This window comes from Pangasianodon hypophthalmus, chromosome 8 (assembly GCF_027358585.1).
Source record: "Pangasianodon hypophthalmus isolate fPanHyp1 chromosome 8, fPanHyp1.pri, whole genome shotgun sequence".
NCBI lineage: Eukaryota > Metazoa > Chordata > Actinopteri > Siluriformes > Pangasiidae > Pangasianodon > Pangasianodon hypophthalmus.
In genome coordinates, this window is record NC_069717.1 from 23,563,000 (window position 1) to 23,589,844 (window position 26,845).

The 26,845-nt window shown below is 36.4% G+C and overlaps 2 protein-coding genes across 2 annotated transcripts; both read right to left on the reverse strand.

Moving 5' to 3' along the window:
- Positions 1-324: 324 nt before the first annotated feature.
- csf1b (colony stimulating factor 1b (macrophage)) lies at positions 325-10,537 on the reverse strand. The gene is made up of 8 exons (XM_026925345.3): positions 10,283-10,537; positions 6,856-6,969; positions 6,476-6,538; positions 5,348-5,518; positions 2,728-2,926; positions 2,340-2,476; positions 1,428-1,471; positions 325-787 (listed from the first exon to the last, which is right to left on the reverse strand). Exons 1-8 carry the CDS (start codon positions 10,331-10,333, stop codon positions 724-726), a joined length of 843 nt encoding a protein of 280 aa, XP_026781146.1. The 5' UTR covers positions 10,334-10,537; the 3' UTR covers positions 325-723.
- Positions 10,538-14,864: 4,327 nt separating this feature from the next.
- Positions 14,865-26,607, reverse strand: ren (renin). The gene is made up of 9 exons (XM_026925665.3): positions 26,246-26,607; positions 24,834-24,987; positions 23,517-23,640; positions 23,294-23,412; positions 22,373-22,569; positions 21,955-22,077; positions 21,106-21,250; positions 19,161-19,259; positions 14,865-18,179 (listed from the first exon to the last, which is right to left on the reverse strand). The coding sequence occupies exons 1-9, from the start codon at positions 26,299-26,301 to the stop codon at positions 18,018-18,020; spliced, it is 1,179 nt and encodes a 392-aa protein (XP_026781466.3). The 5' UTR covers positions 26,302-26,607; the 3' UTR covers positions 14,865-18,017.
- Positions 26,608-26,845: the final 238 nt, after the last annotated feature.

Sequence of the window (26,845 nt, forward strand, 5' to 3'; positions counted from 1 at the left end):
GAGACACATCAGTAACTCCTGTCCTGGTATGATTACAGGGTGAACACAGATGACATCCTGTCATGTAAACTGAAACAGGATATGGGGTCATTCATGTGACATTGCACGTGTCTCGTAATGGCTGTGCTGCACAATTACTCCACTATATTTCACTGTGACTCAAAGTGAAACAAAGTGTGAACATTGCTTCTGTCTGTAGTACTTTTTTGTCAGCAACTTTTCAAGCATTTCTCATAACCTGCAGGCACTTTATCAAACGGCTGCATAGGACATTGTCTCTGATGAGTACTGTTATTTTTAGAAGGAAAAGATATGAAATAAAAATCTATATGAAAGCAGGTTTATTTTTACAAATCCTTTCCTGTGAGTGTCAGATACAGAACCACAAAAAAAGTCTGTATGCAAAATGTGGCGAGGTTGTAGCAAAAATAAGTAGCAGTAATAAATATCTAATTATTTGAAAACAAGCTTATAATAGAACAGCACTTATATGTTAAGAATAGCGTATTACAACGATTTATGCAACATTACAACATAAAGCTTTGAATGTAGTGTTCATAAATACATGTGCAAGATGCTGTGAATATTCACGTACACAATGACCATTAACATGTGGCTTTGATTATGAAAGAAATACACTTCAGGTTTTTTGTTTGTTTGTTTGTTAGAACATAAGTCAGTAATTCACAAGGTAAAATGTGTAGTTTGGAGTTGACAGAATCTTCAGATTATCAGATCCATTTGATTTAAAGTTGTTGTGCTGAAGCCTATGTGACTAACTTCGGACCTGTAGAAGAAGAAGAAGAAGAGATACGAGTGATCAGATCCTTTACTGCTGTTCACATCATTCTATATATTTTTACCCCCTATATTTTTGATTATTTTTTCTGGGGGGTAAAATTATTATAATTCATAAATTGTCTTTTTTTTAAAAAGGGATTTTCTGTCTTTGGTGGATTTATCACATTGTAAAACATATAAAAACAAGTTAATTATCAAAAACTAAAATGCAGCTTATCATATTACAGAGAAAGCGGAAGGTGCAATGCCCTCTGTCCTGAGGACTTGTTCCTGTTGCGGAAAACTTTCTGACCTTTGCAAAGTGCTGATGCTGGAGACTTCTTTTATAAATTTTAAACAAATATCACCTTGTAGAAAGGGTCACCATATCACCCATTCAAAGGTTGTCTTTGTTAAATAACAACACATTTTTTAATCACTTCATTATTAATCATTATTAACCACAGAGGATGTACAGCATCCTCTATACAAGTCGTTCTGAAGGAGCGGTTACTATAGAAACGAGTGCATTATAAGCCTGCAGGATAAACCTGTGATTTGCCTTGCAGCCGGCACTATTGTTAGAGCTCACGTTATAGAAAATTAATCAACACCTTCTGATTATAAAAGAATGAAGGTAAAATTACCATGTGTCTAAATCCATGTCTCGTCTTCGAAGTCGATGAAATCTCTGTTAGGACAGAAAAATGAAATTAAAGCTGTAGTATGTAACTGTAGTATGTACAGAACAAACTCCAAGAAACGTTCATATACTGATTTATTGTATTTATATTGTATTATATTATATTTTTATTGCATTTGTATTGTATTTACACTGAGTTTAGATTTGGATATTTTTTTTTCAGACTTGTAATGGATCACGGACACGTTTCTACCAGAGGTGTCTCCAAAATAATAATAATAATAATAATAATAATAATAATAATAATAATAATAATAATAATCCATCCAAAAATACCAACAGCAGCTTTAATAAACATTGTTGGCATAACCAAAAAAATATTTCAATGTTGTATAATGTTGAACATACTAATATTTATTCTGAAGCTATGATTATTATGGGAGTCTGGAGGAAATTAGTTAGAAGCATTATTTTTTTCTCATTAACATAAGAAAACACTGATGATGCGTTCATGGTCTTATTAGCAAAGCAGCTATCTGTTTAACTCTCCTTAACATCTTATTTCATGAATCAAACTTTCTGCTAGTGTCACAAAACATCTCCAATTAGCACTTGAGACTCTTATAGACAGGCATGAACAACTTCTGCTTTGGTTTGTGCCATTTTCCGCTTTTAAAATGGAAGAGTTATTCGATTTTAGCAGAAGAGAATGACATTCTCTTTCAAAACCAATAACAGCTGTAACATCGGACAGTTTGTTCCATATTAGCTAAAGACCATCTCGGACCTATTAGCGCAGCTCAACATCAGTGTGAACAGTGTGTGGAAGATTAGACATGATCACCATGATCTGCTGATGCTCTAGTTGAGTTTACATATAATACATTTGGCCAACATAGACTTCAGGAAGACCTACCTTTCTGTGTATGAGGCAGGAGACAGTGATAAGCAGAAAGATTCCCCCACTCACTGCTAACATGATGAAGCCCGGTTTATAGAAACTCAAATCAGACGAGTCCTGCTCATTCTGTCCCAGCATCACTAGTGTGGCCTCTGAGTAAAATACACACACTTTAATCACACTGGTTTCCTGTCCATGTGGCACGCTCGTCATGTATTAGCTGTTACTACAGAAATGATAATATTCGAATGAGTGCATTAATATAAACACGTGGTTTGCCTTGCTTCTGACATTACTCTCAGAGCAGATGTTATAAAACACCTTCTGACCAATCACAATCAAGAATCCAATAGCGCTGTGGTACAACGTGGTAAAACATATAGTCAGTTTGTCTAGTGTGTACCTGTGCTATGTGTGCTGGGCAGCTCTGTAATGACAACAGTTGTGTAGTTGCTGTATTCCATCGCACAGCTCCAGTCCACAGATGTGTTTGTGTGTGTTTGTGTGATGAGCTGTAGGTAGATATCCAGCACCTCCTTGGCTCTCTGTAAGGCTTGAACAGGGGAATCTGTGAACTGCTTCAGAAACACCACTGGGTCCTCCTGGAAGAAAAGTAATGCTTTTATATTTCACTGGATTTGACAATTATAGTAGGGTTCTTTATCCCACTACCCTTTGCTGAACTCTTTATCACTAGATAGAGTAAAAGTATAGCGGTTACGTTTCTCTGGTAGTGAGCAGCTTTTCAAATTGTCTGACTGCCAGAGATTCACACGGCCTTTAGCCCTGCTTAGCTGTGTGACTAGACTGGAATCTGTATCACTTATAAATTGATGAAGTTGTTTTCCAGCCAAAGTGTTGAAGATATATATTGTATATAATAGAAAAATCAGGCTATTCTTTTTTTCTTGCCAGAGAAGTAGGCTCATTAGACTGGTGTTCAACTGAACAACCAAAGAAAGAAAACTTGCTACTGACTTTAATAAAGCAAAAGTTTCTTTTTGGTATTTATATTTAACCAAAATGTGTTTCACAACAATGATGCCTTGATGCCTGACGTAACTATAGTGCACAACTCATTTTCAATCTCACAGTCTGCTGCACTACACACATTGGCTTTTACTAGTCGGACAGATAACTTCCAGATAATCTTTTAAAAAATTACGTGTGGGAACACTGAAAACACCAAGCAAAATAATGTTCAGCGTAAAACTGTTATATAACTTTCCTGCATGTCATCCCTTACACACGAATTTATACTCATTAGAGTATGTATTAATGTACGCAACTAGCTCACACTTTATTAACTTTATTACATTCATTTAGCTGCTGGTGTCTGGAGGACTAGAGGTTAGGCCACGGCGCTCTCACTGCTGCAGCCTCGGTTCGATTCCTGACAGGGAACCAATCCCAGCCTTTCCCAGTGCACTCTCAGTGCCAGTCCCAAGCCCAGATAAAATTGGGGAGGGTTACATCAGGAAGGGCATCTAGTGTTGTTGTTTTTTTTGTTTTTTTTTAAATACACAGTGACGACCCCTAACGGGAACAGCCAAAAGAGGAACAACATTAATTTAACTGCTATTTTTTAGCCTTTTAACCAGGACTAGGCAGTACTTTAGAGCTTTCACGTGAACATTGGGCTAGCTAATGGATTTATGATTTATCATATTTATTTACACCGTGTATGTTGTTGCATGTTTTAAATGAAGACGTACAAATTGAGGTTGTGATACTGTTTCAGCACCAGCTTTTCTAAAATGGTGATTTTGGTACATCTGACATAAAAAGAGGCTCTTTTGTGGATTTATGTGGATAAACTTAAAGCGACTTACAAGTGTGGCAGAACACAATCCTGTCTTTCTGTTAAAGTGCTGGAACCACTAGCAAACGTTACTCGAGATCCATCAGGTTGAAGAATAGCAGCAAACAAAATGTTTTGCTTGGCATCACTCTCATCTCTCCAAACACATTTTTTTTCCCCCAAGGTGTTGAATACCAACATGTTTTGCTTGAGCTTAAAATTGGCACTGAAAAAGGTCATTTTTTTCATAAATATGTCAGAGTTGTTGAGATTTTGGTGCCCAGGAGGCAATTGTGGATCGAGGAACGGTAAACACGAGATGAAATTTAGATTACACCGTGTCTCCTTGAGGTTATGTTGTTGTTTGGAGTGAAGCCATTTAATTGTGTAGGCGTTGTAGGTGGTGAACCAGAGCTACAGTGGTTCAGGGATGGTTTTGGGGACGCGATGTACTCCGCACATGTTTATCCCTTCCTGTTATAGCATCCAATTCTCCTCAGTCAAGCACATTATGAACTGGAAAAATGCTATTTGGTGTTTTAAGAACATAATATTGCAGTATGGCCTAGAGAAAAAGTCTGTAGTAGGTGATTAATAACGTCTTCCCATAGTTTACACATGGGAAGGCATTTCGTAGAGTAGTTTGTAGAGTACTTTTGAACTTTTGAAGGATGTTTTTCTTTTTTTAAAGATGTCTAGAGCACTGAACCAGCATTCAGCACTGCTACTGCTTCGGCTTCTGGTACAATACCAAAAAGTTAGGCCGCTGATTTGCCTAAACAATTATGGATTGTTTGAAGAAACAGTTGATAGGCATGCTGGGAAATTTTTGTTATGTACCATTGACCAGTGGCGTAATCATTATGATGATTATTGTGATGAATATTATCAATTATGTTGACTTTGGTCATAATTTTTGCGCTACCCAGTCACCAAAACGCAGGTTGATCTGATGTTCAGCTCCCAATGTGCGCCACAAAGAGCCAATTTTACATCATTGCTTTTGTAAGAATGTCAGTCTGTTTTGTGAAACAACTGTAACATTAATTATCTATATTTAAATGAGAAAACTCTTGAAATATTTTATAACAGTTAAACAGCTTTTGGTTACTAAAGTTAATGAGGCAACATCTGTGAGATCTACATTTTGTCCTAAGGGTATGCAAACTTTTGCACTCATCTGCAGGTGAACAGTCAGAAATACACACACACACACACAAACCTCGAGTTCTTCGTTAAGAGCTGGCACACAGCGCTGCGAGTAGATGTTGTGGATGAGGTTCTGTAGAGAGTGGACTGACAGAGCGCTCTCTGAGCCTTGGGAGTATCTGAAGTGGACACTCAGCAAGTCCAGCACGCGCGGCAGAGCTGCCTTCACATAACACACTGAGCTCTGAAAGACAGACAGGCAAGTTGTGAGGACTCTTTGTAGCCTGGTTATTCATCAAAGCAACTTTTGAGTCTGTCATTTGAGCAATTTACTTTGATTCAACCTTGCTTCAGTGGATAACTGGATACCTAAGAACCTAAGTACCTAAGAACTGGTGTAATTAGAAATACTGTCCTGTGCTTATCCCAGGACCCTTATTAACATTCTGTTCATACTGACCATCAACACACTTAGTAATGTTTACCTTCTACAACTGCGTACTGCAATGATTTATAATTTACTATTATATCACCCAGAAAAGGATGGCTTCCCTTCTGAGTTTGATTCCTCTCAGGGGTTCTTCATCATATCATATCAACTCTCATAGAGTTTTTCCTTGCCACTGTCACCTGTGGCTTGCTCATCTGTACCTCTATACCTATTGCTAAATCCACTATACAAATAAAATTGTATTGAATTTAATTACCCTAAACCAATACTCTTCATTGGATCTGATCTTGAAAATGGCCAGTTATTTCATGCTATCCTCAGAGTCACGTAAAGCCAGCCAAACTTATCTCTTCAAACTGCTGCTCATACTCCACCACATAGCATCATAACACACTCGGAGGAGAGCGCTATCTACCCCCTTCCGCATACATGTACTCACAGATGCCCACGATTAGCTAGTGTCACTGTGATTGACGGGGAGAGAGAGTAATGCCATCCCCAGGCAGTTATTTGTAAGGGATAGTGCTTTTTGAAATACTTGGTATGGATCCCTGCACAATCTGGCAAATGTCAATAAAAAATCTCTTCAGTGGTATGCTAATATTTCCGCAAGTAGGAATGGGGCACCACAGAGTCCTTACAGGAACACTATTTAATCCTAATTCCACTTTGGCAAGAAGATCAAAAGTATAATTCCCTTTTCAGAATCAGAATTAAAACTTTTAAATACGTTAAATATGAATGTCTTACCAGTTGTCTCTTCTCGACGAACACGTAGGATATTGAACATCCATTCTTCAACTGGTTATTGATCTGAGAAATATTAGCTGACATCAGCATTTCTCCATTGCTTGACTTTACACATCACAGAAACTCACAGTCTTCCAACATGACAGATAAATGTCATATTGGAAGACTGTGAGTTGTCAGTAAAAACAGATATTACTGAAACTTTTATGAGCCTTGCAATATATTTACAACAAGTCTGCCATCCTGTACATTCGTTAGTTGAATAATTTAAAAGCATGAGCAAAAGAGTAGGTCTGCATCTGTAAGTTGACTTGTGCATGATTATGAATATTATTGTCACATACTGCAATGAATAAAAATACAAAATAAGGTCCACTCACTAGGTGGTTTATCTGGAGCAGGTGATCTTTGGTTATGGATTGTCTGCATGGTCCAGGGATGCCCATCAAAGACAGAGGAATATACAGGAGCACAAGGACACACACACTCTTCACCTGGACACATGTGCAACAAAAACATAATCACTCATTTAAATAAAATTTATTTTAGTATGCAGCATTACATGCTTCATATTTATGTCCTTGTGTAAGAAGTGGGAATCACTGATGTTTGTTCCATTTTCTCTCATGTGACATGTGACTACTCATGTGACAGATAATTTAATCCATATATACTTACAACCCTACTGAAAAATACAGCTGGTCGGACTACATACCAGCTACCAAAACACAAGCCAAGCTGGTCAAGCTGGTTCACCATCTTTGCCTACAGGTAACCACTATTACATGCAGCATCATAGAAAAATTATTTTTAAGGAAATACCAACAGTAAGCCAATCAGGAAATCTGAAACAATTATATTAAGGAGAGCTGGAAAATACAGTCGATATAAAAGGTCTACACACCGCTCTTAAAACTACAGATTTTTCTAATGTAAATAATGAAACCAAGATAAATCATGTCAGAAACTGGTTGCATAAGGGTGCAGACCTCTTAATTAATATTTTTGCTTGTAATACAGCATTCAGTCTTTTTGGGTAAGAGTCTACCAAGTAGCGCATCTAAATTTGCCATTTTTCTTTTCACTCTTCCTTGCAAATGATCAATATATATCAAATTGCATGTGGACCTCCTGTGTACAGCCCTCTTCCACTCATTCCACAGGTTTTCGATAGGAGTCAGATCCGGACTCTGACATTCCAAAACATTGCTCTCCTTCTTCTTCTGAAGCCGTCCCTTTGTTGACTTGGATTTGTGCTTTAGAAGGTTACATTTTTCATCATGTTCAGCTGCCTAACAGAGACCTGCAGGTTTTGTGCCAAAATAGATTATCAATGCTCTATTATCAAAATAGAGCTATCAATGATTCCCTCTATCTTGACTAGAGCCAAAGTCCCAGCTGAAGAGAAGCAGCCCCATAGCATGATGCTGCCACCACCATGCTTCACCATGGGGGTTCTTTTGGTGATAAGCTGTCTTATTTTTGCACCAAACATAACTTTTAGAATTATGCCCAAAAAGTTCTAACTTGATCTCGTCAGACCATACCACATTTTGCCATGTGGTTTGGGGAAAAAAAATTGTTTTTGTTATTGTGAGAAATGGCTTCCATCTAGCCACCTTTCTCCATAGCCCAGACATAAAGAATAAGAGAGATTGTTGTCACATGCAGGGAGTCTCCTTTAATGTTGTTGTAGGTCTCTTGGCAGCCTTCCTGCTAAGCATCTTGTCCTTTTATCAATTATGGAGGGATGTCCTGTTCTTGGTAATATCACTGTGGTGCCCCATTTTCTCCAGTTGATGATGGCCTTTAAAGTGTTCCATGTTCAGAGTGGTACATCCAATTTTAAATTCATTTATAACCCTCTCCTGATCAATACCTTTCAACAGTGAGATCCTGGACATGCTTTGGAAGCTCTTTGCAGACCATGGCTTCAGCAGTTGGATGAAAGCAAGAAGGTGTCAATAAAATCCTACAGAAACAGCTGATCTTTATTTGGTGTTAAACAGAATCATGTCACTGATGACAGGTGTATGATAATTATGTTTGAATATGAGTTTGAATGTGATTGCTTCATTCTGAGCACAGTCATATCCCCCTTAATAGAAGGAAGTGCACACTTATGCAACCTGTTTTTTTCTTTCTTTCTATTTGTTTTTCACTTGAATTTTGTTGGCTGCTCTGTCACATTAAAGGTGGAAAAAGATCTGACATGATTTATCTTGGTTTATTTTTTTATATCACAAAAACCTGCGACTTTAACAGGACTGTGTATAGTTCTTATATCCACTGTACCTTACTAGCTGGTAAAGTTGGTTTACCAGCTTGACTGGCTCAGCCTGTGTTTTTGCAGCTGGTAGCTGGTGTGATCAAGCCAGATTTTTTTTTTTAGGACGGCAGAGAGGTAAATACAATGCAAGCAGAGAACTGTGGATTGAGCTGACAGTGATACAAAAGCCACAAGTTTCCACCACTGACCAGAAACAAGTGTAAGATAGTTGTAGAAAGGACAGAGCTTGTGCTTGTGTGTCATTGTAAGACCACAAGTGAAAAGAGTCAATATGATGGCTTCCTCAGATCCTGTTTATTTGCAGATGATAGTTTTCTATGGAGAGGTGGTAAAAGTAATCAAATCTTTATTCAAGTAAAAGTACAGCTTCAAATTCTTCACTCAAATAAAAGTAAAGAAAGTCTGCCTCAAATCACACACTGATTTTATTACTGATGGTAAATTATTCCGCCTTTCACAAGGACCCAAGGAATGTGGAAAATAATAGCTAAGGCAAAAAAAACCACCAGTTTTATTCCTAATCTCTCTGATGATACAAAGAAGCTGAGTTCTAAAAGCCAGCAGTTACAATACAAACTGCCTCAATGAATAGAAAGTGTATGTAATGACAGATTATGATGGGGTGATGGGTTATCTTCCAATAACAGGACATCCCAGAGTGCTTTAGTCCTCTTATACCAAAGCACTTTGTCAATGATTACAATTCTTTTATTAATTAAATTATGATATATCATACCTTTTTATTCGTTTATAGTTACATTTAATGGTGTGTAATGTCAGCAAAACAGGTTTGTTCTTATCACTTACATTACAGAAGATATAAATGAGGGAATATAGTCATTCCCTCACCTGCCACTCATTTTCTCTCTATTGCAGTTAATAAGACAAAAGGAAACTGTCCTCTGTCCTAAAGACTCTCTTAGGTCACAACATTACTTCTGGGTGTTACAAAGTGCTGACCCTGGAAACTCCTTCCATCCATCCATCCATCCATTTTCTGTAGCCTTTATCCTACACAGGGTCACGGGGGAGCCTGGAGCCTGGACAGGCTGCCAACCCATCGCAGGGCACAATCGAGGCAAAACGCACTAACCACTAAGCCATCGTGTTCCCATCAACTCCTTCCAAAAATGGCAAATAAACATCCCTCACAGAAAACTTCACTATATCAATGACTATAGGGTTTTTTTTTATTAATTTTAAAAAATCTGAATTAGTTGTTTCTATAGATATGATCATGTATAAGAATAAGCATGTTAATATAAACCTATATTCACCTTGCTATCAGAGTTGCTGTTACAGAAATTTCATCAACACTTCCTGACCAATCAGTATCAAGCATTCAACAGAGCTATGGTATATAAAAAAAATCAATCTAATAAACATGGAGTTACTCTATTCTTATGCCTTGTTTCACAGTGTTCATTCATAAAACCTGGTGCATCTGCAAGAGTAGCAGTTCTTTAACTCATCAGTAAATTCAGATCTCTTTCCATTCAGATACTCTCTATACGTACCTGTGTTTGGTGGAGAATGTGGGCAGAGGTGTAAAGGGTCATCTGGCTCATGGATCCAGGAGGTGAAAGTTACGTTCTTCAGTTAGATGCATTTGAGCACATTGAAAGCCTGTTGAGTTTCAGGTCAAAGAAAAGATAATTTTTCAATTTTTGAAGCTCAGAGCAATTGATCATTAAAGTTTTAGTCCATATACGAGTAGAGCAGAGTTACAATCCACAGATACAAGACCACAAATTCTCTCACTTCTCCCTTCCATGTTTTTGAGTTTTAGCCCTCCCACTCCACCCACCCTCTCTCGATCTCTCTCTCTCTTTCTCTCTCTATTTCTCTGTCTGTGTCACTGCAATACTTTCCTTAGTATTATTATTATTATGTCAATTTTATGATGGAATTGGGCCAGGAATCTTGTTATTACTGGTTGAAGAATTTCTTTATTCATTATAAATGACTGAATAACATTAATGGTGGCTGTAATTCAAATCACACATTTATATTAATGTGCTTATTCTAATACATTATAATTTTTATAGTAACAGCTCTTTCACAGGTGGACACTTCACATAATCTAAGCCTTACAATTAAAAAATAAATAAATAAATAATGTTATTTAACAAAGAAAACATATGTTGATATGATGAAACTGGGAAAAGTTTATTCAATGTTTATGGAAGGAGTCTCCAGTGTCAGTGCTTTGTAACAGTCAGAGGTCAAGCTGTAAATTTAATTTTTCCATCAGTAAAGAATTTTTTTGTGGTTTGGTTTTTGGTAACATGACAAGCTGCATTTTGTTGCTATTATTAACTTTGAAAGAGAGAGAGAGAGAAAAAAGAGAAGCTGGTGAAGCAATGACTGTTTTTACTTTCTCTAACATAATATAATTCTTTACTAAATTAAAAAAAATGTAATAGTTGGCCAATTGCTGTAATATAAGAAGAATAACTTCAAAATGTACTGTTATTGGAGAAGTGAAAAAGAATTAACTTCCGGGTGGTAAAATGATTTTCTATAACAACCTGCCCCCAGGTGTTTTATTCTTTACACAAAGTGGATAAAAATTTTAACCACTTTTCTTTTGTTAAGTCAGTATAGCATTTGCATAAACTCAGAGTTTGGCCTTGACTAGAATGTTCATGAGCAAATATCCTCCCAATTATAATTATAATAATTATTCATATGACAAGTTTTTAATTTAAAATTCCAAATTCCAACACTGAATCACTTTAAGAGAAAAAACAAAAAGGAGTCCCTGAAGCAAAAAAAATCACTAAAGCATTAAAAAAAGGCAAATTCCAAAACAATTTTTTGTTTGTACTAATAAAAAAGAAAACCTGTTTATACAAAAGTCATGTATAATGGAAGTTTAAGGGCAGTTATTGGGGTGGAATGTCGGATAATAAGGAATAAAACACAATGGGACATACAGTTATAGGAAAATAATTAACAACAGGGTGGTGTGATGCCCTAAAGTTGATTATTTTCCTATTATAGTATGTTCCAAAGTGTTTTATTCCTCTTATACCACAGCAACCATTATAATTTTACTTTATTAATGAACAGTATGTCATACTTTTTAGCAGTTTATAGTTGTGTTTAATGTTGTGGAATGTCTGCAAGATGACTTAGTTCCTGTTATCACATATGTTTTAGCAGCTACACATAGCCATTCCTCAGAACAGCCTTTTTTTTACTCTCTTGAAGCTAATAAGACAAAAAACTCTGCTTGTCACTTTACAAAGAAATTGGAAAGTTCAAATTCCTCTGACCTGAAGCCCTTCCCATGGTAGAAACCTTACTGACTAATACAAAGTGCTGACACTGCAGATTCCTTCCATAAAGGTTAAATAAAAATCTCCTTACGGAAAAGTCCACCATATTAGTGATTATAATTATATATTTTTCTTTGTTAAATACCATTTTACACATACTGTGTGGTTTAGATTATGTGAAGCGTCTGCCATGTAAGTCTGTGAATGAGCTACGACTACACAAATGATAGCCTATTAGATCGAGTGCATTAATATAATTGATTTGCAGCAGCTATTGTCAAAGTTGCTGTTAGAGAAAATGAATCAACACCTTCTGACCAATCAGAATCGAACATTCAACAGCAAGGAACGTAAGATTTTCTCTCATTGTGCAGTTCTGAATTTGTATTAGCTGAATATATTAAAATGTTTATGGAAAGAAATCAGTAAATCAGTCCCTTAATTTTTCATTCCAATAAACAGGTTTTCATTTTCTTTTCTCAGAAACTTGAAATGCTAAATCTGCTATACAGTGCAACCATGTAAGTGGTATACTTCTGTCCCTGACATATACCGTATATAAGAACATTAAATCAACCATGTCTAGGATATAATCACATGCTAAATATAACCAGACCTCCTTTCTGTGGGCATTTCCTGTAAAAGTAGTAGTATATTTTTTTGCAAGTCATTCCAAAGATGTAAATATCTGTTTTGACCTTTTATAGTGTTTGTGCCGAAGTACAACTGAGAGGACAATGGAAGGATGTGTTGAAATATCTGCTGATGCATGCAAAAGGACACTGCATCACAAGGTGCTATTTTCACTGCTCACCAACTGCCCATTCCAGTGGATTTTCCCAACCAAACAAAACAACCACATTCCTGATACATATCTGTATTTATGGCTTTGCTGAGTTTGTCGCTGAAACCAAAGGAACAGCAAGGACATACACAGTGCAAACCTCTGGCATGTTTAACGTGGGGATGAACTTGACCTCTTCTGAATTTGGTTTTGGTTTCATGATTAAGAGAATACAGCATGAAAGATTTGTCTTTCCTGTCATTGTTCATGATGAGAAGACCTTTAACATTTGTTATTTGTTATCTCATACTGGAGGAGTACAGAAAGATAACTGTAACCTTTGCAACTTTCAACAGATATATCATGTTAAGATATATCTTCTTAGTCATCTCATCCACCATTTATACTCAATCTTGCCTTGATCTTGGCCATAGATGTAATATTATTTTGTAGATCATTCAGATTTAGATCATTCTTTACTAAATATCAAGAAGGTCCTTTCAGCAGGGGTGTAAAATACTTGAGTAATTGTACATCGTTACTTTACCTAACTATTATTTTGCCATATTTATACTTTACTTAAATACTTATTGAAATTGAATTCTTGTACTCTTACTTAAGTACAATTCCAAGAAAAAGAATACATTTTAGTCTTTACATTTTCATTTAGACCTTCAAAGTACTTGTTACAAATGTCAAAGGTGTCTTCTTCTCTCATCCAGTTAATGACTGTATACTGTACATCAAACGAATCGGGCTCAGTTTAGCATCCAATCATTTCAGTATAGCATCAAATCAGTAGAAACAAATGATCAAGAATCATGCCAAATCATCATCTGCTGTGATGATGAACCTTCTCACGATAAACAATGAGGTTAATGCTATAGCTGTCTGCGTGTGTCTGAATATGGATCTGCCACTGGACTGCAGCGTTGAAATTGAGGATGAGCACCCCTGACCCTACCTCAGTAAAATGTTTTAATGTGCTGGAATAATAAAAATAAAATAAAAAAATCTCATAAAAAATGAGGCGTCTTCTTTACCTCCCTAGAAGCCATAAACTCCATCTAATTTGGAAGGCAAATTTTCCTAATTTGCTACTATTAACTGGCTATATTTAACTAAGCATGTTTTCTTTGCTAATGCCAGGTTAGACTAGCATCGATTCCTAGCTAACATATTTGATTAGGCAGCAAATCTAATTCTAGCTAATGGTAAATATTGGTTATTTACAGTTTACAGGATATTTCACTTCTGATTAATTCATTACCATTCATCATGTTTTCAGGCATAATGGCGTAGCTGCTTTAAAATCATCTTCTAACAGTTTTGGATAAGTAACAATATTGACTTTAGACATGAAAACATGACATTTACTTAATTTCATCAGTTAAATATATTTACTTGAAATTTTTTTTATACTTGAGTACATTTAAAAGTAGCAATTTTTTTACTTTCACTTGAATACATTTTTGGCTGGATACTTTAACACATTATCTATAATTTCACTTTTCACTTTTTTTTTTTTTTTTTGACACATTTTTTTGTAATTTTATCTCTGTATACCACCACAATGGATTTGAAATGAAGCATTCAAGATGTGATTGTAAGTGCTTTACAGGAAACTAATGAAAGACAGGGTGACATGATGCCATTACCACACCACAGTACAACAGCACATCCCAAAGTGTTTTATTCCTTTTATACTACAGTATAAAATTTGCCAACAGTTACATTTTTAATGAATGCCGCATATTTCTATTAGTTTAGAGGAACATTTAATGCTGTGGAGCATCCATGAAAAGTTATTTCCTGTTATCACGTATGTTATAGGAGTACCAGTCTCTCTTTTCTCCCTGTTGAAGTTAATAAGACAAAAAATTGTCACGTTTCCACTCAGAAAACTTAGTTACGGCTTTACCTCAACTGTTACAAAGTGCTGACACTGGAGACTCCTTCAAAAAATGTAAGATAAGTGCTAAAAATACTAAACAGTCTTTTCACAGAAAGCTCAATTCAGTTGAATCACAATTCAAATCAGTCAGTTCCTCTCTTTATTAATACAGTAAAGCACATAAATCACAGTAAAACATAATCCTTATAATTCAAATGAACGGATTAAATATCCTTAAAGGAATAAATCAGAAAGGCTAATGATATCAAAAGAGATGGAACAATGTGGTAAAAAATAAGAATAAAATTTAAAATAAGGAGCATATTAAAAGCAATGCCAAAAAGCCTGTGCTAGGGTATATGGCCTCCTTTAAAGTGCAAACTAGCAAATAGCCATTTATGGAAGGAAATGATTAAAATAAAATGTTCACAGATATAACAAAGGTCTGTAAAAATAACTAAGACAGTTTTTGTGTATACTGAAGTATAGTATGTAGCAGTTTGCTGGTACTGAAAGTGTGCACTAGCTTCTGCCAGAAATTAAGTTAATGTTTTATTAAGTGGCCTAGATTTTTATGTTTTTTTAGAGCATCAGTAGGGCATTTGGTGAGTTTTTCCTTACACGTAGTTGGCTTTTTTTTTTTTTTTTTTTTTAAAGAATTCCTAGTCTGAGAACCAAAATTAATATCAAACTGTGGAGAAAAGACCTTGAGGGGTTTTAAAATTAAAACCTCTTCTAATAAGGCTGTGGTTGGATATGATAAACTCAAAAAATAGACTTTACACCTTGACCCAAATCACTCAAAGGTTTATAGCTCAGTTTCTAGGCAATGTATCACCTGACTTGTCCAAAAATGGCATATTTATGCTTTTGTGTAAGACAAGTCAGTTGGAATTTCATTTAGACACTTTTCAAATGGTTTTTGATACAAGTTCTGGCAGAAACACACATACATATATAAAACTGTATGTGCAATTTTAGATGCTGTCAGTCAAAGTGCTTTTGGATACAGAATATGGTGGGAACAAAAGATGCTGACAAGAAAGTGCTACCAAGTTTAGGTGGACAAGTCATGACTGAAACAAAGAGGAAGAAAGCTTTATATAGGCCTATTTTATCCAGACAGTTGTTCTTTAAAGATTGCTTCGCTTTGACATGGGATTTTAATCTGGCTGTAACCTACAGATAGAATCTACACTTAATCATTTAGCAGACAGTTTTGTCCAAACCTAATTACAGGTAAAGCAAAATCCATTCCAACTGTACAGCTGAGCAGGCTGAAGACAAAGTGTTTCTTTGACAGTCCTGGTGTTTGGACGTTTTGGTCACTACATTATCACCACTAAGCTGCTCAGATCAATTTAGTCTGTTAAGTAATACAACACTATGAGATGTGCTGTTTTGGAAAATAATCAACAGTAGGGTGGTGTGATGTAGCCCCAGACAAAGTGGCACAAAGTGAAGTTGGTTATTTTCCTATAACAGCATATCCAAAAGTGTATTAATTGTATTGTATACCATGCCATTATGCCAGCAATTATTTTATTTACTAAAGAATGAAACTTTTAATCAGTTTATAGTATCATTTAATGTTTTGGAATGTCAAACTTAGTTCCTATTGTCACTTACTATATAGCAGCTATACTACATATAAATAAGAATTCTCTTGAAGTTAATAAGACAAAAATGTTATGATGTAACCAAGAAATCTCGAAGTTCTCTGTCCTGAAGATTTTCTCATGTTGGAAAACTTTACAGCTTTACTTCTCAAAGGTTTAGATTATATGACGGATTAAACATACAAGTCCCTGTGAATGAATTGTTACTAGGAAAATGATAACATGTTAGAAGGAGTGCATTAATATAAACCTATGATTTGAATTACAATCAGCACTACTGTCAGAGTTGTTATAGAAAATTAATCTATAACATTGAGATTCAGACAACTCATATTTGAGAATCATCAGCTCTGTGGTATAAAAGCAGCATCTGTCACGTAGAAAAGTGGAGTGGTATAGTATGGTATGGCATGTTATCGTATGGTGTGATGTGGTGTGGCATGGTGTGAAGTAGTATGGTATGGTGTGGTATGGTGTGATCTGGTATGGTTGGTGTGATATGGTATGGTAGGGAGTGGTATGGTATGGTGTGTTATGGTATGGTAGGGTGTAGTGTGGTGTAGTATGGTATCTTATGATATGGTACGGTGTGGTAGGGTGTGGTATGGTATGGTGTGATAGTGTGGTATGGTGCGGTGTGATATGGTGTGGTATGGTGTGGTATGGTAGGGTGTAGTGTGGTGTAGTATGGTATCTTATGATATGGTACGGTGTGGTAGGGTGTGGTATGGTAGGGTGTGGTATGGTATGGTGTGATAGTGTGTTATGATGTGGTGTGGTAGGGTGTGGTATGGTATGGTGTGATAGTGTGGTATGGTGCGGTGTGATATGGTGTGATATGGTAAGGTGTCTTATGATGTGGTGTGGTAGGGTGTGGTATGGTATGGTGTGGTATGGTAGGGTGTAGTGTGGTGTAGTATGGTATCTTATGATATGGTATGGCGTGGAATAGTGTGGTAGGGTGTGGTATGGTGTGATAGTGTGGTATGGTGCAGTGTGATATGGTGTGATATGGTAAGGTGTGTTATGATGTGGTGTGGTAGGGTGTGGTATGGTTGGTGTGATATGGTGTGGTGTAGCATGGTACGGTATGGTGTGGTATGGTATGGTGTGGTATGGTAGGGTGTAGTGTGGTGTAGTATGGTATCTTATGATATGGTACGGTGTGGTAGGGTGTGGTATGGTAGGGTGTGGTATGGTATGGTGTGATAGTGTGTTATGATGTGGTGTGGTAGGGTGTGGTATGGTGTGGTGTGATAGTGTGTTATGATGTGGTGTGGTAGGGTGTGGTATGGTGTGGTATGGTATGGTGTGATAGTGTGGTATGGTGCGGTGTGATATGGTGTGATATGGTAAGGTGTCTTATGATGTGGTGTGGTAGGGTGTGGTGTGGTATGGTGTGGTATGGTAGGGTGTAGTGTGGTGTAGTATGGTATCTTATGATATGGTATGGCGTGGAATAGTGTGGTAGGGTGTGGTATGGTGTGATAGTGTGGTATGGTGCAGTGTGATATGGTGTGATATGGTAAGGTGTGTTATGATGTGGTGTGGTAGGGTGTGGTATGGTTGGTGTGATATGGTGTGGTGTAGCATGGTACGGTATGGTGTGGTATGGTATGGTGTGGTATAGTATGGAATGCTATAGTATTATCTGGAAGGCCCTGCAGAGTGTCACACTGCTTGAGCAAAGCCAATGCGGTTGTTTTTTCGATCAAACACTGTGTAATATCGGGCAATGAATTTAGCCCCCAGTATCCAGACAGGACCAGCAGGAGGTGGAAGATCCAGCTCTCTGAACGTCACAGTGCAGATGTCCTCCCCAAACTGTGACTGCTGTAGATGGGAAAGGAAAGGGAAAGGAGATGATGAAGGAAGGAGATCACGGACGCATCAAATGATCAACAATACCATTCCATTACTCTAAGCCAAGAAACTAAAGAGTGATTGTGAGTAAACAAATGTAATGATGCTGGGATTCCTTTACATTTAAAAAGCTGAGTAAAGCTTCAAGTGAACGTATAGTCATTTTTCAATACAATGCCCTTATAATATTTTGTACAATAGCAGTGTTGACTTCTCAATTCTGATTGGACAGAGGGTGTTAATTAATCTTCTATGGTAATACGGTGATGTTTTCTGTAAGTTTTCTACTGCATTAAATAAAGTGTGTTTATTTAACATACATGGATTGAGTCTCCAGTTTCAGTGCTTTGTACTCGTCAGTCCATTTTTTTTTTGCCACTAACTTATTTCATGGTATGGAATGGCAATGGTATGGCACAGTATGGTATGGTTCAGTATGGTACAGTAAGATATTGCACGATGTGGTATGATATGGAATTAAATGGAATGGTACAGTATGGTATGGAATGGTATGGTATAAAGAGGCTTTTGATGTAACTACAGTTGCAACTATAAATGGATAAAAAGAATGATGTGTCGTTCTTGGCTATTTAATTGATTAAAAAATTTAGTCGCTGGCAAATTGCTTTTGTATAAGCAGAATACTACACTTCGGGATGTGCTGTTATAGCAAAATTATAAGCTTCACATCAGGATGCATGACATCACCCCGTTGTGGATTATTTTCCTACGATAATACGCTCCATCATGTCACTTACATAATAAAAGTAAAAGTGATAATATTGATAATAAAACTGTAAACCTACAGATGATTCTAATGATGTATAATGATGATTATACATCACTATAAAAATTATGGTACATGGCTTATAGTGTTGATTAATTGATGCAGTATCCAGAAACATGTAATTTGTATTTGCCCCTAAAATATTGACATTGAGGCCATCTTACCCAGAGAACATAGTCTTCCTGTGTCAGAGGATACTCCTGATCACCAAGGTGAAAGGTCACACTGGGTAAGGACATCACCAGGTCACAGTTCACGGTATACTAAACAGAGAAAGACAGAGTCGAGGATGAGCTTTGTACAAAATCATATTTTCATCCATCATTTTAACTGACAAGTGTGTATGTTAAGGAACCTGGGTCAAACTGACCTCCTTCACTTGCATCGACACCTCTTTGGACCACATATTGAGAGTTCCTATGAACAGTTACCAAGTGCAAGTTCAATACTTGGAATCAACTCCAATTATCTCCTTAATGTGTCATGAGATAATGAGAAAACAGCTGGCCATGAAACTGCTTATCAGGCAATTGTCCAAATACTTCCGAGCCTGTGAAAATCCTGGATTTTTGTTAAACCCCTTGAATTAAAGCTGAAAGTCTACACTTTTGTCACATCTTGATTGCTTCATTTCAAATCCGTTGTGGTGGTGTACAGAGGCAAAATTATGAAAATTGTGTCACTGTCCAAATACTTACAGTATGGACCTGACTGTATATGAAGGTATGACTTTTTTATAAACTTGTCAGTCCAACCAGAACACAGCAAAATGTAGAGTGGTACCACTTTAGAACATGAAGTGATCTCGGTAAACATATTTAAATGTTCCACCCCATGGTTTCATAATAGTTTTCGAATGTAATTTGAGTTCACTGTTAACTCCACTTAACTGTTGGTAACTGTTAACTGTTAAAATGTTATCATGTTACCACTGGTAGTTATGCTATGATTAAATGAACAATCTCGTGATGGATCATGAATTCATTTAGACCTCTCCTTGTTCTCTTGTCAGTCTTCAGTGGCTGAATTCATTTCAACACCTTCAAGAAACACCTGAAGACCTAGACATTTTAATATCTTGAATGGCCTTTTGGCATATTTCATTTTTTAAGGAGTTTAGCCATTGCCACACTCTGTGCTATAGAATGGGTTATTAAAACCTTGGAGAGCTTTCAGAAATGTTCATATATTCAGGAACAGGGGATTGTTTTGTTTTCAGAACAGCAGCTGACCTTCTCAGATTTATGTAATCCATATTTTCAACAATTTCTTGAGAAACTTGGGACATTCTTGTGGTGGAGCATAACCACACAGTTGGGAGAAGACAATGCTCCATAGAGATGTGTGGTTTTTGAGTTTGATTACAAGTTGTTTCCAAATGGCATCTGCACTGTAAATATCAATTGTTGAGTAAACGATACATTCACAGACCTTCTAAGCCAATTGTTCTTTGTTAGGAACCACTGTGTTTATGTATAAATCTGTCCACACCAATAAGTTTCAACCAATGTACATCAGCTACCTCTTAACCTTATAACCTTTAAGTATCCACCTTTGAACTCTTTTCATTGTTTCGTTATGATGTTGAATGATGGCATAATGCTTTAATAAAAGAGATATTAAGTGTTTTTTCTGTTGTTTCTATTTGGGACCCCCTTTAAAGAAATCCCTAATGCCCCTTAATGATTGTGTCTTTGTGAGTTGAGCCCTTTGAGGCCTCAGGGATCAAAACAAAATGACTGTAGACTTCAGAAGCACAACTCAGAGGGAATTCTCTTTCCAAAACAAGACATAAGATGAAGCTGTTTTACAGTATGTAGCCAACTATAGCCGTGTACACCTCTAATATAACTTACTCTGAAAGCTAATTACCAAATTAACTAGCCATGTAGTGAACACCCTAGCTAATTATTAAACAGGTAGGACTGTAGAACGTTCAAATAAACAGACAACACAAACTGCTACCAACTACATTGCTCTCACTGCCAAGGTTGATAGTATTCTGTTCTTTTCCTGCAAGTATCATGTACTATCACACTTTGTAAAGAACATCGACAAGAAAATGTAAGTAATGGACTTGGACAGTTTCATGACATGAGCAGAACTTACTCCTCCCTCTGCCAGCTCCACAGCACCAATCATCTTCATCAGAATGGAGACAGAAGAGGCGGGGCCAGTGATGTAGGAGGAGCCTGTGTCAATCATTGTATTACAGCCTTCTGTACAGAACAACGTCTCTTCACCCACAGATACACTGTAAGAAAAACAGTTTAATTTTTATATTAAAAAACTTAGTAATGTTTAAAATGTGAATACAGTATGTAGCTCATTTTAATATAATTCCTTTGATATTATTTCTTACTTTTAAGGCAAAGTAGAGAAAAAGTCACTTCTAAGCTGGATTTTTTTAAATACTATACTTGGGAATATCACTTTACTGTTGTGCATGGGTTAGAAATTGCAGATGGCAAATAATTAATGAAGTAAGATATTAATCCAGTTTGTATGAATATAAGTTAATTGGGTATTCAATTATTTTACTGTCGAGATGTTTAAATGCAGTTAGTTAAATGTGACTCATTATCTCCAAATCCCATAATTATCAGACATTTAACTATTATTAATTAATTTTTAATTATAATTCCAAGGTCTGAATATGGTGTTTAGCTATTTATTTATTAAGCCTATTTATTGTTTGTGTTCTTTTATTATTATTTCCATGTTTCTCCTTCAGTTCCATATAATAATCATATAAACTATTAAAATGAACTTACTGTGCTTGTTTATTGTGATATTATATCTGTGATATTATATCTGAACCTGAAGACTTTTGGTAAACGTTATATTTTATTTAATAGATCCATAGTAAATGGTACGAGTACCGCCAGTATTTAGGCTTGGTACGAACAGATTATAAAACTTCTACAATATTCTTAATGATAATGCCAAAGTACTTACCCTTTCATAATGACCTCCCACTTGCCCTCTCCCTTGGTGCTGACGTAGTGGAAGGATCCCATGTAGTAGTTCGGATCTGTGCCGCCCAGCACCAATTCTCCTCCTGGGATGTGTTCTGGGTCTCTGATGCAAAATATTCATATATATAATAATGTTATAATAATATTAAAACTTACTTCATAGTTCTAAGAGTAATATATGTCAATATAGCACAATAAAAAAATATGCAGGACATAACCTAAGATGCTTGTACCTTGGCTTTAGACTAAGATAAACCTTTCCAGATCCAGATATTACCTGATCTTAGCAATAAATAAATAAATAAATAATTTTAAAATTTTAAGAAAACATCTTTGTCCTATTCTATGTAAGATCCCATAGCTTCATTTGGGACGCCAAACTGCCTTGTACTGCTCACCTGCTGTAATACACAGAGAAACTGTTCTCTTTCAGCACGCCCTGAGACATAATACGATCAAACACCGGTGTGATGCCATCAATAGCTGCCTCAGGATAACCCATTCCCAGCACGCCATCAAACTTTGCAAAGATGAATGGGATGGCTGGGAGAACTGTGGCCTCTGCAAACACTTGCACCACCGGGATACCACTCACCTGTGGATGGCAACGTCACTGGTCAAATCAAAGCATATAAGTAAGGAATAAAACATCATGGGGTGAGCTGTTATAGGAAAATATTCAAGGATAGGGTTGTGTGATGCGGCTCAATCCAAATCTTAGTTATTATTACCACCCTGAAGTTGATTATTATCATATAACAACACGGTTCAAAGTATTTTATTCCTCTTATAGCATATCAGTAATCAAATATCCATTTATAGTTACATTTGATGTTGTGGAATGGCCCTGAAACAGGTTACTTCCTGTTATCACTTATGTTACAGCAACTATAAATATTCGTTTTCTCACCAGCCTCTCTTTGTAACAAAGATGCAGCTCGTCATGTTCACAAGAAACTGAAAAAACACAAAGCCCTCCAACCTGAAGACTATCCCGTGATGGAATACTTAAAGTTATAGCTTTACCTCTGACTGTTACAAACCACTGACACTGGAGACTCCTTCCATAAATGAAACATAAACATCTCCTTACAGAAAACTTCATAAAGTCAACAATTATATGTTTCATTAAATAACATACTTTTAAATTTGCTTATTATTAGGCGTAGGTTGTGTGAGTGTCCACCACACAACTATATAGAAAATTAATCAACCTTTTCTGACCAATCAGATTTGAGAATTCAATAGTGCCATTGTAAAAAGCCTAATTATGATCATGTTTAATATTAACGTTCATAATGTTGTCATTTAATACTTACCACAACTATATCCTCACTCAGAAACCCCCGGACGTTTCCAGAAGCATACTGGATGGAGAATCCTGTTCCATTTTGAATATGTGTGTGAGATTTAGAGGCGTCATATCTGTTATGAGTAACTGGTAAAGAAAGAGTGAAAAGGAAATTTAAAAACAGAAAGAACCTTAACTGGAGCATACATGTGTGTGAGTGTGTGAGTGTGTGTGGTAATTGTGTCACTCACAGCATGCTGTGTATAGTGGAGAACAGCTCTGAGAAGGAACCCAAAGGTTGGCAGAACCAGTATCAAACACAACGTTGAACACCTGTGCTGGTGTACCAATACTTATCTCCCCAAAGTACTGAGTCTGACAGAGACAGACAGAAGAGAGAGAGAATATTACAGAAGATCTATAAGGTTTTCAGGTGTCCAAATCACAAAATGTGACGTGTTAATATTTTGATGACATTTCACAACTCATATGAAAACCTTCATCATTCTGTTTAGGTTCTGTTTACAAGTATCTTTGTTTTCTGTATCGAAACCTGATACATTGAAATTGGAATTGAACTGGACTTCATTGGGATTTTTACTTTGACCAGTTTTCCAGTCCCTGACAACATGATGCTACCACCTCCATGCTTCACTATGGGGATGGTGTTCTCAGGTTGGTGAGCAGTATTGGGTTTCTGTCAAACATAGTGCTTTGTGCCAAAGCCAAAATGTTGAGGTTTGGTCTTATCACACCAGGGAACCTTTCCACACTTTTGCTGAGTCTCAGTATGGGATTTTATATGGCATTTTTTTTTTTTCTGAATAATGCCTTTCTTCTCACCACTCTTCCATATAGGCCAGCTTGGTGGAGTGCTTGGGCTATGGAATACATCTTCTCCCATCTTAGCTGTGGCTCTCTCCGGCTCTTTCAGAGCTACCCATGGCCTCTTGTTTGCTTCTATAACTGATGCCCTCCTGACTTTTGGTGTACAGCCTCCTCTATGCAGACTCTTGATTGTGCCATATTCTTTCCATTCTTTAACTGTACATTTATTGGTGCCTTGAAGTTCAAAGATTTAGATATTTTTTTATAACTAAAACCTGATTTATACTTTTCCAGAACGTTTTCCTGGGCTTTTTTGATAGCTTCTTGGTCTTCATGATGCTGTTTCTTTAGGGGCCTTTCAGGAACAGGTATATTTATATTGCATTCATATGAATCTTTAATTAGTTAATTGCACACCAATCAACTCCATTCAACAAATTATATGGTGTCTCATGGCAACTAATTTAGGAGTTTCACAACGATGGAGATTAATACTTATGCAATCACAATTATTAAATTTTTTTATTTAGAAATAGTTTTGCAATCGATATTGATTTTCCTCCTATTTTGGAATATTTTGTGTAGATTCATGGCATAATCCCAATTAAGTCCATTTCTGTTCCAGATTGTCCGAATGCAAAATGTGGAAAATTTCAGAGGATTGTTATCAACTTATGTCTGGGCTTTTACTCAGTTCTCAGTTAAGAAAAATTGATATAAATGACAGTTTTGGCTCTCACATCCAGATAGTTGGTTAGAGGTGTTCGGGCCGTGCCATTGTGAAGTGAAGGACTGGCATCCAACTTTGGCGCAAGTACTGCAAACACTTCTGCTGGTGTGACCCCTGTCTCCTTAAGAGTCTCTCGAATGGAAGGCATTTTCTTCAGAGTGATCCTAATTAGGTGGCATAGTGTTAATACACAAAAAAAATAACGTTATAGCATTACCTCTGACTGTGACAAAGTGCTGACACTGGAGACTCCTTCCGTAAATATCAGATAAACCTCTCCTAACAGAAAACTTCACCATATCAACAGTTACTTGATTTTTAACAAATCTGTTTATATGGAGCTCCTTGAGATGTTGATTTAGCATTTTTGAATGGAGTCTACAGTGTCAGCGCTTTGTAACAATCAGAGGTAAAACTATAACTTACAGATTCCCAACACAGGAAAGTCATCAGGACAGAAGGCTTTGCACTTTCTAGTTAACACAATAAGCTGCATTTTTTTGTCTGATATACTTCAAGAGAAAGAAAAAAGAGAGACTGATGGGGGAATGACTGTTTATAGTGGTATAATATTTGTGAGAACAGGAACTGACTTGTTTTGCAATGTTCCAAAACATTTATAATTTTTTTAAATTGTTAACGTTTGCAAAATGCTGGGGTATAATAGGACCGGGACATGCTGTTATTGGAAAGGAACAAACTTCATTATTTTCATTATTCATTATTCATTATTTAATTATTTTCCTGTAACAGCACACCCCCTTACCCCATGGTCACAACAGATTAAATGTTATGGAAAAGTAACTACACATTGCATTCACACTGCTTTTCTATAAAGCATCATAATGACATAAATCACCTGCATATACGATATTTGGCTAGCACAAAAATATGGATATTAGTGTCAGGGAACTGTCAAGTTTGTTAGTCAGGGTTAATGTCCAAAATTCTTTTTTTGACTTTTTCCAAAATTTGTTTTGGTGTTTAATTTAATGGTCATTAATTATGTCGTGAAAACATGAAATGTAATATATTTTAGAAATGCAACATTAGTGCAGAAAGTAAGGTAATGTCTAAAGACAATGGGGTCTTAAGTCTTACTATGACAACAGAATATTCATACTTTTTACCAAACATTTTCTGAATTTCAATAGATTTCAAGCTCTGGAAATGACTGCCTTTAAATTTCATTTTTTCTGTAGTAACAAAATATAAAAACGTATGTTCATGCTAGTATAAATAGGTGTGTCTAAGAATACCATAAAGCTAAAAGCATGTTATAGAGACGATAGTACAACAATGAAAAAAAGAGTCTGCACACTTTTATGAAAGTTGATCACACAACATCCAGTCACACATCAAATCCTTCAAACAGACATGATCTAGACCTAATTTTTTTTATAAAAAGTTGTATGGACATACCTCCGTAAGGCCTGCGCGGTCACACACAGTGACAACAGAAAGGCCCATGCTTTCATCGCTCCAGATGCAGTTAAAAACTGAGCAGATGGCTGTGAGAAACTCTTAACTCTGCACTCCTACGATGGCTTCTGTAGTTTACAGCCTTCAACTGAGAAACTGTCTCTCCTTGTCCGTTTTAATAGTAATACTAATTTCTTCCTGCAATCCCCTCTCTATTTATCTCTCTATCTCCATCACTCTCACTCTCTCTGCCATCCCTGATTAAGTGCTCCCTCGATGAGTGACCTTTTACCCTTCAGGAGGTCGTGCGGATTTCTGTAGAATAAACCACACACCAGTTCAGTCCAGATATTCCTCAATTGCACAATATTATAATAAAACCTTTGGGTGGTAGAAACCCACTGTGGAAATATTGGTATAATATCATGAAATGATCATTTATTTATTTTATTTTACATTTATTGTGGAACCTAGCGACACAACTTTTGAGAAACCCTACTTAAAGGAATAATTTATCACAAAATAAGTACAATTTTCCAACTTACCACAAATGTTGTTTGGATTACCTTATTCATCTTCATGTCAAGTCAAACCTGATGT